The sequence below is a fragment of the Euphorbia lathyris genome, chromosome 4 (genome assembly GCF_963576675.1).
Source record: "Euphorbia lathyris chromosome 4, ddEupLath1.1, whole genome shotgun sequence".
Lineage (NCBI taxonomy): Eukaryota > Viridiplantae > Streptophyta > Magnoliopsida > Malpighiales > Euphorbiaceae > Euphorbia > Euphorbia lathyris.
In genome coordinates this window covers 38,744,305-38,756,523 of record NC_088913.1, presented here as the reverse complement: position 1 = coordinate 38,756,523, position 12,219 = coordinate 38,744,305, and the positions used below count along the sequence as shown (strand labels likewise).

The following is a 12,219-nucleotide window of genomic DNA, read 5'->3' as shown; positions in this document are numbered from 1 at the left end:
GTAGCCCAATCATACGTATTTGCGTTTTCTACTTATCATTTCATTAAAGCAAGTAAAAATTGTATATGCACTGTTAGGCTCTATTCTTTATTACTGAAAAAAACTGAACTGAACTGAACTGAACTGAATGATACTGAACTGAACTGAACTGAACTGAACTGAATGATACTGAATACTGACCTGAACTGAATTTAACTGAATGCTACTGAACTTAACTGAATGATACCGAACTTAACCGAATTTAATCGAACGTAACAATAATGATGATATTAGACTTTAAAATAATTTAATGATAATATTGGACATTAATAAGCTTATAATAATAATAATAATAATAATAATAATAATAATAATAATATTTCTACCAAAAAAAATAATATCAATAATAAATAAACATATTATTAAAGATTAAACTAAATTAAATATCAAATAAAATCTAGGCTCGATAAAATCCTATGACATTAAATAAAAATGAGTCTAATTTAAATTAAAAATATAAATTACATACAAACACAAATTTATATATAATTTAAAGCCTATGAAATTAAATACAAATTTTTATATGAATACACACTCTTAACTTTTTATTACAATTAAGTATTAAGGTGCAAAAATACCTTTAACGTTTTGGGTCCGGGGTTATTTTACTCCTAACGTCTAAATATGAATTTTCATATGAATACAAAATACGCTTGGATATTTATCCCCAATTAGAGACTTTGGAGTTAGATGTCATATGCCGGAGTTTAGGTGTGGAAAACCTAGAGGAATGGAAGAACATTACAACCATCTACATTCGTCATTAAGAATGAAAGTAGAAATGGCGTTTGGACAATTAAAGAAACGATGGAAAGTGCTCCACAATATGCCTCAAATGTCAAAAAAGTATCAAATGTCAATTATTGTTTCTACTTTCACGCTTCATAATTTCATAAGACTGTCCATGCTTGGGATACCAATTATACAACATGGTCCAAATGTTGATGGAAGGGTAGATTCAGATATGTTTAATGTAGATCGTAAAGACGCCATGTTAGCAGTGCGGAATGATATCGCGCAACAGATTTGGCAATCATGTCTAGCCGAGAATGAAGTGGGAGCGGGGGATGAATTGAGAGTGGAGAATGAACTTGACGATGATGATGAAGTTAACGAAGATGATTAAAAAAAATTAAAATGTAGTTGAGCCAGTTAATTTTGTAGAGCATTGTAATGTAAACGTATTAATATAATATTTATTTACTTTTCGCAAAATTTGCAAATAAGTTGCACCAAATAATTATAATTATAATAAATAATGATAATATATATAATGACAAAGCATAAATTATATATAAATATAATTATAATGAAAATAGATAAATTAATATATAATAAATTATAATAATTATAATAAATTGCTGAAATTATAAATAAATAATGATAATAATAATAAATTATATATAAATAATAATAATATATAATAATTATAATAAATAATGATAAATTATTGAATACTGAAACTGAATACTGAACTGAACTGATTATTACTGAACTGAACTGAACTGAACTGAACTGATTGTTACTGAAATTAAGTAATAAAGAACAGAGCCTTAGTTGGGTGACCATTGGAAATACACCACAACAAAAAAAGCCTCAGTTCTACTGACTTTATTACTTTCTTTTTTTCCTAGCAGATTATGGGCTATGACTTTATTAGGCCATCTTCTTTATCACTTAATTTCAGTAACAATCAGTTCAGTTCAGTTCAGTTCAATTCAATTCAGTTCAGTTCAGTTCAATTCAATTCAATTCAGTTCAGTTCAGTTCAGTTCAGTTCAGCATTCAGTTTCAGCATTCAGTTTCAGTATTCAGTAATTTATCATTATGTATTATATTATCATTATTTATATATAATTTATTATAATAATTATTATTATTTATCTATAATTTATCATTATTTATTATTATTATTATTTATAGTTTATCATTATCTATAAATTAGATAAAAGTCAAGAAATTATAGTTTATTAAAGTATATATGGTTTAATAAAAAAAATAAAACTAAAGTATGCATCCATATTTAAAAATTAGGATCCATATTATGAATTATTTCTCAAATTTATCCAATTTATCAATGTTAGGGATAAAATTCCACCATTTTAGACGTTAGAGGTAAAATTACTTCTGACCCAAAACGTTATTTTTGCACTTTCACCCTTAATTAAAATAAAAAGTTAAGAGTTTGTATTCATATGAAGATTTGTATTTAATTTCATAGGCTTTAAATTATATATAAATTTGTGTTTGTATGTAATTTGTATTTTTAATTTAAATTAGACTTATTTTTATTTAATTTCATAGGCTTTTATCGAGCCAAGATTTTATCATCCCAGGTTTTTATTTGATATTCAATTTAGTTTTATCTTTAATAATATATTTATTTATTATTGATATTATTAAATTTATTAGAACCATTATTATTATTATTATAAGTTCATTAATGTACAATATTATCATGAAAATTATTTTAAAGTCTTAATATCATCATTATTGTTAAGTTCGGTTAAGTTCGGTAGCATTCAGTTAAGTTCAGTAGCATTCAGTTAAGTTCAGTATTCAGTTAAATTCAGTTTAGTATTCAGCAATATTAAGTTCAGTTCAGTTCAGTTCAATTCAATTCAGTTCAGTTCAGTTCAGTTCAATTCAGTTCAGTTCAATTCAGTTCAGTTCAGTTTTTTTCAGCGATAAAGAACATAGCCTTTTCCTCCCTTAAAATGACCGTTGATGGTCTCAAAATAAAAAATTCAAAGAGTTAATGATAGTATAAGAAACTTTAATTCTTGAAATTTTTTATTTTGAGGTCATCTAGATGTTGTTTGGTTAGGAAATAATGAATTTTTAGAGAGAGAAAGCTCTAAAAAAAGTTGATTTTGGAAAATAAAAAATGTGGTTTCATGGTAAATTTCGTTATGAATATTTAATTATTGAAATTTTCATTTTGAGATCGTTAAAGGTAATTTTTAAGGAGTTAATTAAAGTTGAGTGGTCAATGGTGTCAAAAAGTGTAAACTTTAGTGAACATATTCAATGGTCCCGCAATGTTAAAATCAGTAAATTTCAGTGGCGATAAGTGTAATTTACTCTTTCTTAAAATCTTGAAAGTAGAAAGCGTTAGCGTTTTGGACGAAATATATAACTCTCCACATTGCTCGTCTTTCTTTCTATCTGGAGTCGGAAAAGATGGCACCGAAGAAGAAACAACAGAAGCAGAACAGCAGTAAAGGAACGTCAACTTCTTCTAAATCTAAAACCCTATCATCCTCTTCATCTTCCGGTCCAAGGCTCCAAATTTCAGCGGAGAACGAAAGCCGGCTACGGCGCCTCTTACTTAACTCGAGCGGCTCCACCCTGCCCGCCTTGTCGACTCCGGCGCAAGAAAATATCTCTAGAGCCCAGAAGGCTAAGAGACTCAAAAATATCTATGAGAAGCTCTCCTGTGAAGGCTTCTCCAACGATCAGATTGAACTCGCTCTCACTTCTCTCAAGGTAATTGGTTGTTACTAACTCTTTATTAATTCGAAGGAAAAGAAAAAGAAATGAAAGAATGTTTGTCTTTTAATTGAGTTTTTTTATTTTATTTTAATTTTTAGTAGGATAATGCCACAATTGAGTCTGCTTTGGATTGGTTATGCTTAAATTTACCGGGAAACGAGCTTCCCTTGAAGTTTTCTAGTGGAACTTCTCTGCATAAGGATGGAGGTATGTCTGATAACTAAATATAAAAGTATTGTGATATAATTGTATGAAGTTCATATAGCAACTCCTGTTAACAAATATGTGCTAATGTTGGGCAGCCATATTAGCTTCTGTTTTCTTTTTTACACAGTTATTTGTTTATCTCTTTTTCAATTTTTATTTTATTTTGTAGGTTCTGTTAGTGTTGTATCGACTGCCAGGGAAGATTGGACTCCTTCAGTCCATGTCGCCAAGACTGAGGAAGATGTGCCTGCAGTTTCTGTCAGAATCAAGGGACGATGGGATGAAGATGAGACTCTAGATTCTCACCAACCCTCACAAGCAGATTGGATTAGGCAATATATGGAACAACAGGAAGAGGTACCAGGACTGAGTGCAAAACCATACTACAACTATAGATGCATCAATTTTGATTATTGACCTATTTGATGTGTTTATTGTTCGTATGAATTGCTCAATGGTTACTGTACATTATTGTTCATAACAAGTCCAGCAAAGTAATTTGTTTTTTTAAAAGGTACTGGTACTTGAGACATGATTGGAATCATTGAATATTACCATCACAACTGAAAAAAAAGTAAAAAGTAAAAAAATGGAAAGAAGTTAGTGAACATTAGCCTTTTCCACTGCAAAACATAATCAACAATGATTTTTGAGTTTGCAGGCTTGCTTATATAGGTCCACTTGTGCTCAGCTTTCTTATGTATTGGTGATGCTGAGCTTATTATTTTTGAAGTTCCTATGGATTAAAATTATGAAATTATTGCAAATCACAGTAGTGAAAAAGAAACCTGAAAATTCCACCTAATCACGGAGAAGATAACATAGAATAGTAGCTTCAGTCCAGAAAAACTATAATGCAATATATACACTTTAATTTTAGTGGTTGGGTCAACATTTTTTTTCTTTTTTGATTTGATGGAATAGATATTGCTTTACCTCCTGAGTCACTTTAAACAAAATTAGGGATATTTAGAAACATGCTCCTCAGAGAATTAAAGTGTATGTTGGTTAGTACCGGGCTACTTTGGACCTAAGAGCAAATTCTATGGAATTGTAGTTAGGCTTGCCTTTAGTTTTCAAATGATAGTTAGGATGGTATACAGACAACTTTTTTCGAAAAGCAATTATTCAATTTCCAAAAAAAGATGGATTTGTGGAACTACATGAAATAGATAGAGAAACAAGTATGCTGTCAAGAATTTGGAGTGGAATTTGTTGAAAAGAAGTGAGGCGGAATGAAATGATGGTTATTTATGTGCTATTTATACTTTAAAGGATTCATCATTAATTCAAGGACATTGATTCTTTCTAGCATTAGGAGATGTAGGATCTAGGAAACCTGCTTTGTTTTAGATTAGGATTTGAAGGGACTAGGAAGAGAATCCAGAGAATAGTGAAACTCTGTTTCTGGCATTTCTGTGGTTTAACTAGATGGTTTGAGGAAGAATTTGGAGCTTGAAGCAGATTTTTTTTTTCTATGAAAGAAATCAAGTGGGCTTATTATTATTATTGTTATTATTATAGCATTTCTTAGAAGGATTTAAATTTTGATATTTTGGTGACCTTTAATTGGTGATTTTGAAACAGCTGGATTCTCTTTCCTGTCAATGACTTCCTCACTCTTTTTAATTGGATTGTAAAGTATGTCTATGTAATGCAATGTTTTTATTCACTCATGGAAAAGGAAAGATCTTTGAACTTGGAAACATGGCTTATAACTATGTAATATTGAATGCTTGGTGATACTTCTATGACAAAATTATACTCTAAAGGGCATGTTTAGACGCCAGGAGATTTATACTGGATTCTGGGTAAAGATAACTGTTGAGATTTTGTAAATCTATGAAACATGATATGTGAGTTCTTATGGTCCAAACATAGTTGGGTTTGATTTTGAAAGAAATGCAGAAGCTTTTGGTTTCATGTTTCATTTGCAATAAAATTTTAATCAAGAATGGTGCTTGATAATTTGACATCTTTGCTTTCTGGAAGAGCCATAAATCTTGATAGATATGGTTTACTTTGCATTAGTCATGATAATTTTATGTGTTTTTGTTCTTAACTAATGTGTGTTTGATTTTGAAGTGAAAAGGAACATCTAATAGTGCATTGAAGAAATTACTCCTCTTTTGGTAATATTTGCAGGATGAGTCACAAAGTTGGGAAGATTATGATGAAAGTTTTGTCAAAAAGGTAACACATTTCTTTTCCTTTTTTTTGGTGCCAACATTGCTTTTCCTTTTAACTTAAGTCATAAAAAATACTGTAAAATAATTCGGAAGCAATTGTTTGCATGATGCTGGCTATCCCTTTCTTTTTATAGGATTCTGTACCACGGTCTTATGATGTTATTGCTAAAGAGTACTATGCAGCACGACTTGAAGCAACAAAAGCCAAAGAAAAGGGCAACAAGAGAAGTCAGGATCAAGCAGGGAATACTATTCGCAAACTCAAGCAGGAGTTGTCCTCTCTAGGTTCAATTCAGTCTCTTTTCCTGATCCATGGCCAAATCTGGTTGCTGTACCAATTACCTTGTGCTCTATTACATTCATTGAGCAGGATTATCTGATGACATGCTGGTGCAAGAGTTCAGCCGCGAAGGTGCTGCTGATTCTATGCACGAGGACATGGTTACAATGCCTCATGAGCAAATTCAGGAAAAAAGATCATCTGAGGGAGAAGGTGACTCAACCTTCGTTATGCGCTCAGAAAAATTATCAGCAGATCCAAATGATATAGAGTGTTCAGATTCCATGGACTTTCCAGTTGAACAAATTCCCTCTGGCATACCTGTTCAAGATAATATTATTTTAGAAGATGAGTCTGAAGATGTGGAGCTTGGTGATTCATTCTTTGAGGATGCTGCGTCTAATGAAGCTTTATCTGCTCAAATGTTGGAATTACAGAAGAAGGAAAGAATGAGAGAACTAACTAGTGAGAAGAATTTAGAAAAATTAGATGGCATCTGGAAGAAGGTACTAGCGTTTGAAGTACAAGAAATATTAATAAAATGTGATTGTTCTAGAATAGATGTAACATAACGAATCATGCCTTGCTCAAAAATTTCATATATGAACTTTTATGTCTTTTCCCAATACATGTTGGAGATAAATGATTGCAATGAACTTTTCTTGATAATCTTAAGAGCTGGAATATTTGGAGCAAGATGATACTGGAAGCAGAATACTTTGATTTATGGTCGTTTTGTTGGATGGATGTTTATAGGAACCAACTTTTTCTGGTGTACTTCCTCGGCAGTTGTACAAAATTTCAGTTTCTAACATAATTCCAAATCCTATTGTTATTGTCTGCTAGGTTTTAATTCACTAGTTAGTTGGAACTGCTATCTTATCTTTTTTTTTTATTTGTTTAATCTGTTTTTCCTCGCTGATGAAGCTTCTAAATGACAGGGGGACCCACAAAAGATTCCTAAGGCTGTTCTTCACCAACTATGTCAAAAGTCAGGATGGGAAGCTCCAAAATTTAACAAGATACTTGAAAAGAAAAAAGGTTTCAAATATTCTGTTAGTGTATTGCGCAAAGCTAGTGGAAGGGGCAAGAGCAGAAAAGCTGGAGGCTTGGTTACCCTTCAGCTTCCTGAGCAGGATGAAACCTATGATTCTGTTGAGGTAATTTGGCTTGCTTTATTTTACAAATTCAATTTCCAAAGCTACTTGTTTCTACTGAGAGCTGAAGTCAGAGCTGTGAACTGCTAGGTGATAATGTATGAAGTATGAACACATAATTAGAATAGTTCTCTAGTGTTTCCCACATTACCAATTCTCTAGTCTAAATACGATCATGTTCTATTTTTGTATGAGGCCAGTTTCTTCTCAAAGCTAGTTTTGTTTAACTGTATACAGTATACTTCATTTTTTTTTATCATCAGCAATTTCAGTTAGGCATATGGTCTCTCTCTGTTGCAAGATCTTTCTCTTTGATCACGTGAGAACATTAACACATAGAACTATAAGCAGATATAATAAGGTTGCTAAAAACATAAGCAACCTGTTTCATAGTGAAAGAGGAAATGGTAATGGGTTTCGCATGGCAAGATTGCTAACTATGCATTTTAAGCAAGTATTATGTCATGATACCTGATCTGATCAACTTGACATGAAAGTCTGACTGGAAGGATAGAGATGTAGAACATCCTGGTTTACATCAGGCATGATTTGGATATTGACTTCTACCATATGTCTAGTTTTCTTTCAAGTCATTCTGATTCTGTGTGTAGTATACCTAAATTCTGGTAACGATAATCATGTTAGATATATGGGGACTTGATATCTAGATTGAATGAGTGAAGTGAGAGATCTTTTAGGGTTTGTGGTCTGTTTTAACTGGGCAAGACTTTTTTTATTGCTGGTTTTATTGTCTGAATTGACTTACCAAATTCTACTTTTATCATTTGCATAGATTTAGATTTTCAGTGCTTGATGTTTGTCTACTTTCGCTTTTCAATTTTGATTTTCCTCTAATGGTATATTTTCTTTTCATTCGTTTTTTTATATATACATTAATTTTGGTGTTGCCTTCTTGTTTTCTTTGGCATGGACATAAACATACTTTTCAGGATGCCCAGAATATAGTTGCAGCATTTGCCCTTCATCAACTATTTCCAGACTTACCAGTTCACCTCATAGTTACCAACCCGTATGCTTCTCTTATTTTGCAGTGGAAAGAAGGTAAATATTTTTAAATGACATCCATATAATTGGAATATCCATTTTATCCAAGAAATCTTGTATGTATTTCGGACCTTGTATAGTATTGTAAATTCTCAAGTTGATATCTTTTACTCAACTTCTTCATAACAATTGAAGTAATACTGTTGTGAATTCTCTTTATGATTGACATCTGCTCTTTTTTTCTCCTCCCATCTTCTGTTATTTCTTTGGAATTGTTGGACTATTTATTAATAAGCATGTCTATAGGAGAATCATCAAGCAAAGTGGAAAACAATGTAGAGGATCGAAGGACTGGTTTTGTGGATTGGTTACTGAATGCAGATGGAGATGCCAGCATTAAAGCTACAAGTTTTCCTTCAGAAACATTAGAAAGCTGTGATATCATTGAATCCGACCATTCAAAAGATGCTATTGCTGACTCAGGAGCAGGAAGTATAAGCTCTTTTCTTTTGCTGCATATGCTACAGTCAAATTACTTGCTGATTGAGTTGCTTGACTTAATAATATTAAATAAAAAGTTTGTTTTCTATGCTCTGTTGCATTTGTCAATTGTTTGTATTCTTACGTCGTTTTTCTAAGTTTCTTTTCAAATTATCTATCTCCAATTTAGCAAATACAGTAAAACCTCTGTATAGGAATACACTTGAGACCAGGCTATTTGTATAACAATTGGGAGGTTATTACTAAATAGAGTTTGGTAATAGAGGTTATTACCAAGTTGGGACCGAGTTTTTTTATAACAAAATAGAGGTTATTCCTATATAGAGTATTCCTGTATAGAGGTTTTACTGTACTCCTCTTGGTGGCGAATAAAATGAATAATAAAGCCTGTGAAAGAACAAATGGAATTTCAGCAGGATTAAATAGGAAGCATTGGGTGATTTTGAAATATCGTTCCATGCTTAGTGTAAATAAGTACCAATTTAGTAGCTCCAAACTAATATAATACAATAGTCATGTTGAGCCACCTATTTTGTCATCAATATTATAATGGAAATTCTTGTAATTTTTATTATTATGAGATTTCTAATCTTTGGCCATCTCCTTTGCAGAGGAAAATCATACCAAAGATACAGAAAGTTCTTATTTGAGACAGGAGCAAGAGAAGAAAAAGAAAATGCAGAAATATAAGGTGGGTATATTCTCTTTTCAGGTTCTTCTGTGACGGAAAATATGTTTTCACTGGTACTTAAAAGTTGGTTGTCAGTGCACCATGTTATTCAAAATATTTACAAGAAAATCGGGATATTACACTATCCGTTGGTCACTTAGTGGTTATGGTTTCTCTGTAGTGAGCCCCAATATTTTTGGATGAAATAGCTTCTCTCGAGTTGAGAGTTGAATATGCATCCTTGTGGTTGTAAATCTAAAAATCTTGTCAATGTTGTGCCACCGCATACCCTTGTTTGGTTGGTTGCCTAGCATGAAGTCATGAACTATATGAAATGCTTACTAGCTTTCATTTCAATTTTGTCTTTTGATGCAAAGGCTAGTGAAAATACAGTGCATGCGTGGTTGGATCTTTGTGTTAGAAATTGGATCGGTCAACACCGTAACAAGTTTGATATGCGGAACCGGAAATTAAATATGCAATCACAAGAACAAGAGATTTACATGGTTTGGTTATTTTTGCCTACATCCATGGGCGAGTAGCACATAATTCATTAGTAATCGGCAAGTTGGTATAGCAGTAAGGAAATCTCATCATTTACCCAAAAGCTCACACATATGCATATTCCAAGAGCACAAACTCCAAAACTCTCAGTTCAAATAATAAGCAAACAGCCCTTGCTTATATAGGGCTAAAAGTATAATCCTTTTCCTTGTAGGATTCACTTAAGGAGAAAGTTTTCAATTTCTATTCTTTCAGTTTAACACGTTTTTTTTATAAAGATCTGTTATTTTTTCATATTATTATTATTATTAATTTTTTTTAATAATGTGTGGTGTGTGCATAAAGATGCATACATTTTCTGTCTGCAAATTGACATGAATGTAAATTTCGAAACAGAGGGAACTGAGCATGGAAAAAAATAAGTACAGATCTGACCTTGAATGACTGCATTTGTTGGTAAAATTGTACATATCAGTACTGAATGGACTACGAACTGGGATAAGTAGCTCTACGTGGTATCTTGTTTATAGTTACACTCCTGTAAAATCTTCATTACTTTGTTTTATTAGCACAATTCCTTTAAGTTTGGGGAAGATCTTTTGCAAGCTTTAGAAGCACATGCTACTCTGTTACAACTTACATCCCTTTCTCTATGACTTATTAAGAAATTTTGTTGAAATTTGAAGTGAATTCAAGTAATTTGCAAGGGTATTGGAAAAAATGCGAAGATTATGTAGTTTATGAGATTTTCTTCTTTTTTGATTGACGGAGAAGTATGCTTTTTTGGGGTTGGGTGGACTTATCTGAACAAAATTGAAGGGTGACACTTTCTTAATTTGTTTGCTCTCTAACTTAGTAATAATATTAGGCATGATCTTACATATGTTTATTGTTGAAGTATATATATATATACGCTATATAGTCAATACGGTTGTTTTCCTAGTATAGTGGCATTACGAAAACTCAACTTAGAGTATTGGTGCTTGATTTTCGAAGTAGGAGATGTATAAGAAAACGAACACCACAAGTGGAGACTAAGATTAAGTGGTGGAAACCGCAAGGGGAGAACCAACAAAAATTTGTAGATAAGATGGCCACAAAAGATATTTGGTCTTGCAACATGGATTTAGATATAGATTCAGTGTGGAATAAGATGAAGCATAGTATAAAGGAAGTAGCGAAGGAAGTTCTAGGGGAATCTAAAGGTAGCATGCCATCGGGTAAGGACACATCTTGGTGGACCGAAGAAGTACGACAAGCAATAAAGAATAAACGAGAATACTATAAAATATTGGGGAAATGCAAGAGCGATGAGAACTACGAAAAGTATAAAGAGGCTAAAAGGGAAGCAAAGAAGGTCATACGAGATGGCAGAGCAAAGGTGAATCGGGATCTGTATACAAGATTGGATACGAAGGAAGGGGAAAGAGACATATATAGAATTGCCCGTATGAGAGATAGGAAGACGCGAGATCTCGGAAAAGTTAAATGTGTGAAGGATGTGGACCAAAGAGTCCTGGTTGGAGACAAGGATATCAAGGAACGATGGAGGTCCTGTTTTGATAACTTATTTAATGGAGATCGCAGACAAGATGTTGGAGATATAAGTATCCCTCACGATATGATAAATCGTGACTGCATGAGGAGAATTCAAAAGGGTCAAGTCAAAATGGCATTAAAAAAAGGTGAGATTGAAGAAAGCAGTAGAACCTCATGGCATCCCTATTGAGAATCGAATGGTTGACGACTTTCTTCAACAAGATTTGGAGAAGCAATAAGATGCCATCGGAATGGAGGAGAAGTACCATAATCCCTTTGTATAAGAAGAAAGGCGATGTCCAAGATTGTGCCAACTATCGAGGAATCAAACTAATGAGTCACACTATGAAACTTTGGGAGCGAGTGATCGAACAAAGTCTAAGGAGGAGGGTGAAGATCAACTATGGAGGCCATCCATCTAATGAGACAATTAATGAAGCACTATCAAAATAAGAATTTGCATATGGTTTTCATTGACTTGGAGAAGGCATATGATAAGGTACCAAGGGAAGTACTTTGGTGGGCCTTAACAAGGAAAGACATTTCGCAGAAATATATTGACATCATAAAGGACATGTATGAGGGAGCGTGCATGAGTGTACGTACCACGATTGGAGTGCATCAAGGTTCCGC

At 32.7% G+C, this 12,219-nt stretch overlaps 1 protein-coding gene across 3 annotated transcripts in view; it reads left to right on the top strand.

Annotated features, from left to right (window-relative positions):
* The first annotated feature begins 3,172 nt into the window (after positions 1–3,172).
* The window catches only part of LOC136226711 (DExH-box ATP-dependent RNA helicase DExH7, chloroplastic), a 32,753-nt gene continuing 23,706 nt past the window's right edge, over positions 3,173–12,219 (top strand). For all 3 annotated transcript variants that reach the window (XM_066015341.1, XM_066015340.1, XM_066015339.1), the window contains exons 1-10: positions 3,173–3,528; positions 3,636–3,741; positions 3,911–4,098; positions 5,887–5,934; positions 6,065–6,215; positions 6,301–6,716; positions 7,152–7,370; positions 8,318–8,429; positions 8,679–8,864; positions 9,485–9,564. In XM_066015341.1, the coding sequence (XP_065871413.1) occupies positions 3,223–3,528; positions 3,636–3,741; positions 3,911–4,098; positions 5,887–5,934; positions 6,065–6,215; positions 6,301–6,716; positions 7,152–7,370; positions 8,318–8,429; positions 8,679–8,864; positions 9,485–9,564 (1,812 nt within the window). In that variant the 5' untranslated portion in view covers positions 3,173–3,222. The remainder of the gene's footprint in view (positions 3,529–3,635; positions 3,742–3,910; positions 4,099–5,886; positions 5,935–6,064; positions 6,216–6,300; positions 6,717–7,151; positions 7,371–8,317; positions 8,430–8,678; positions 8,865–9,484; positions 9,565–12,219) is intronic.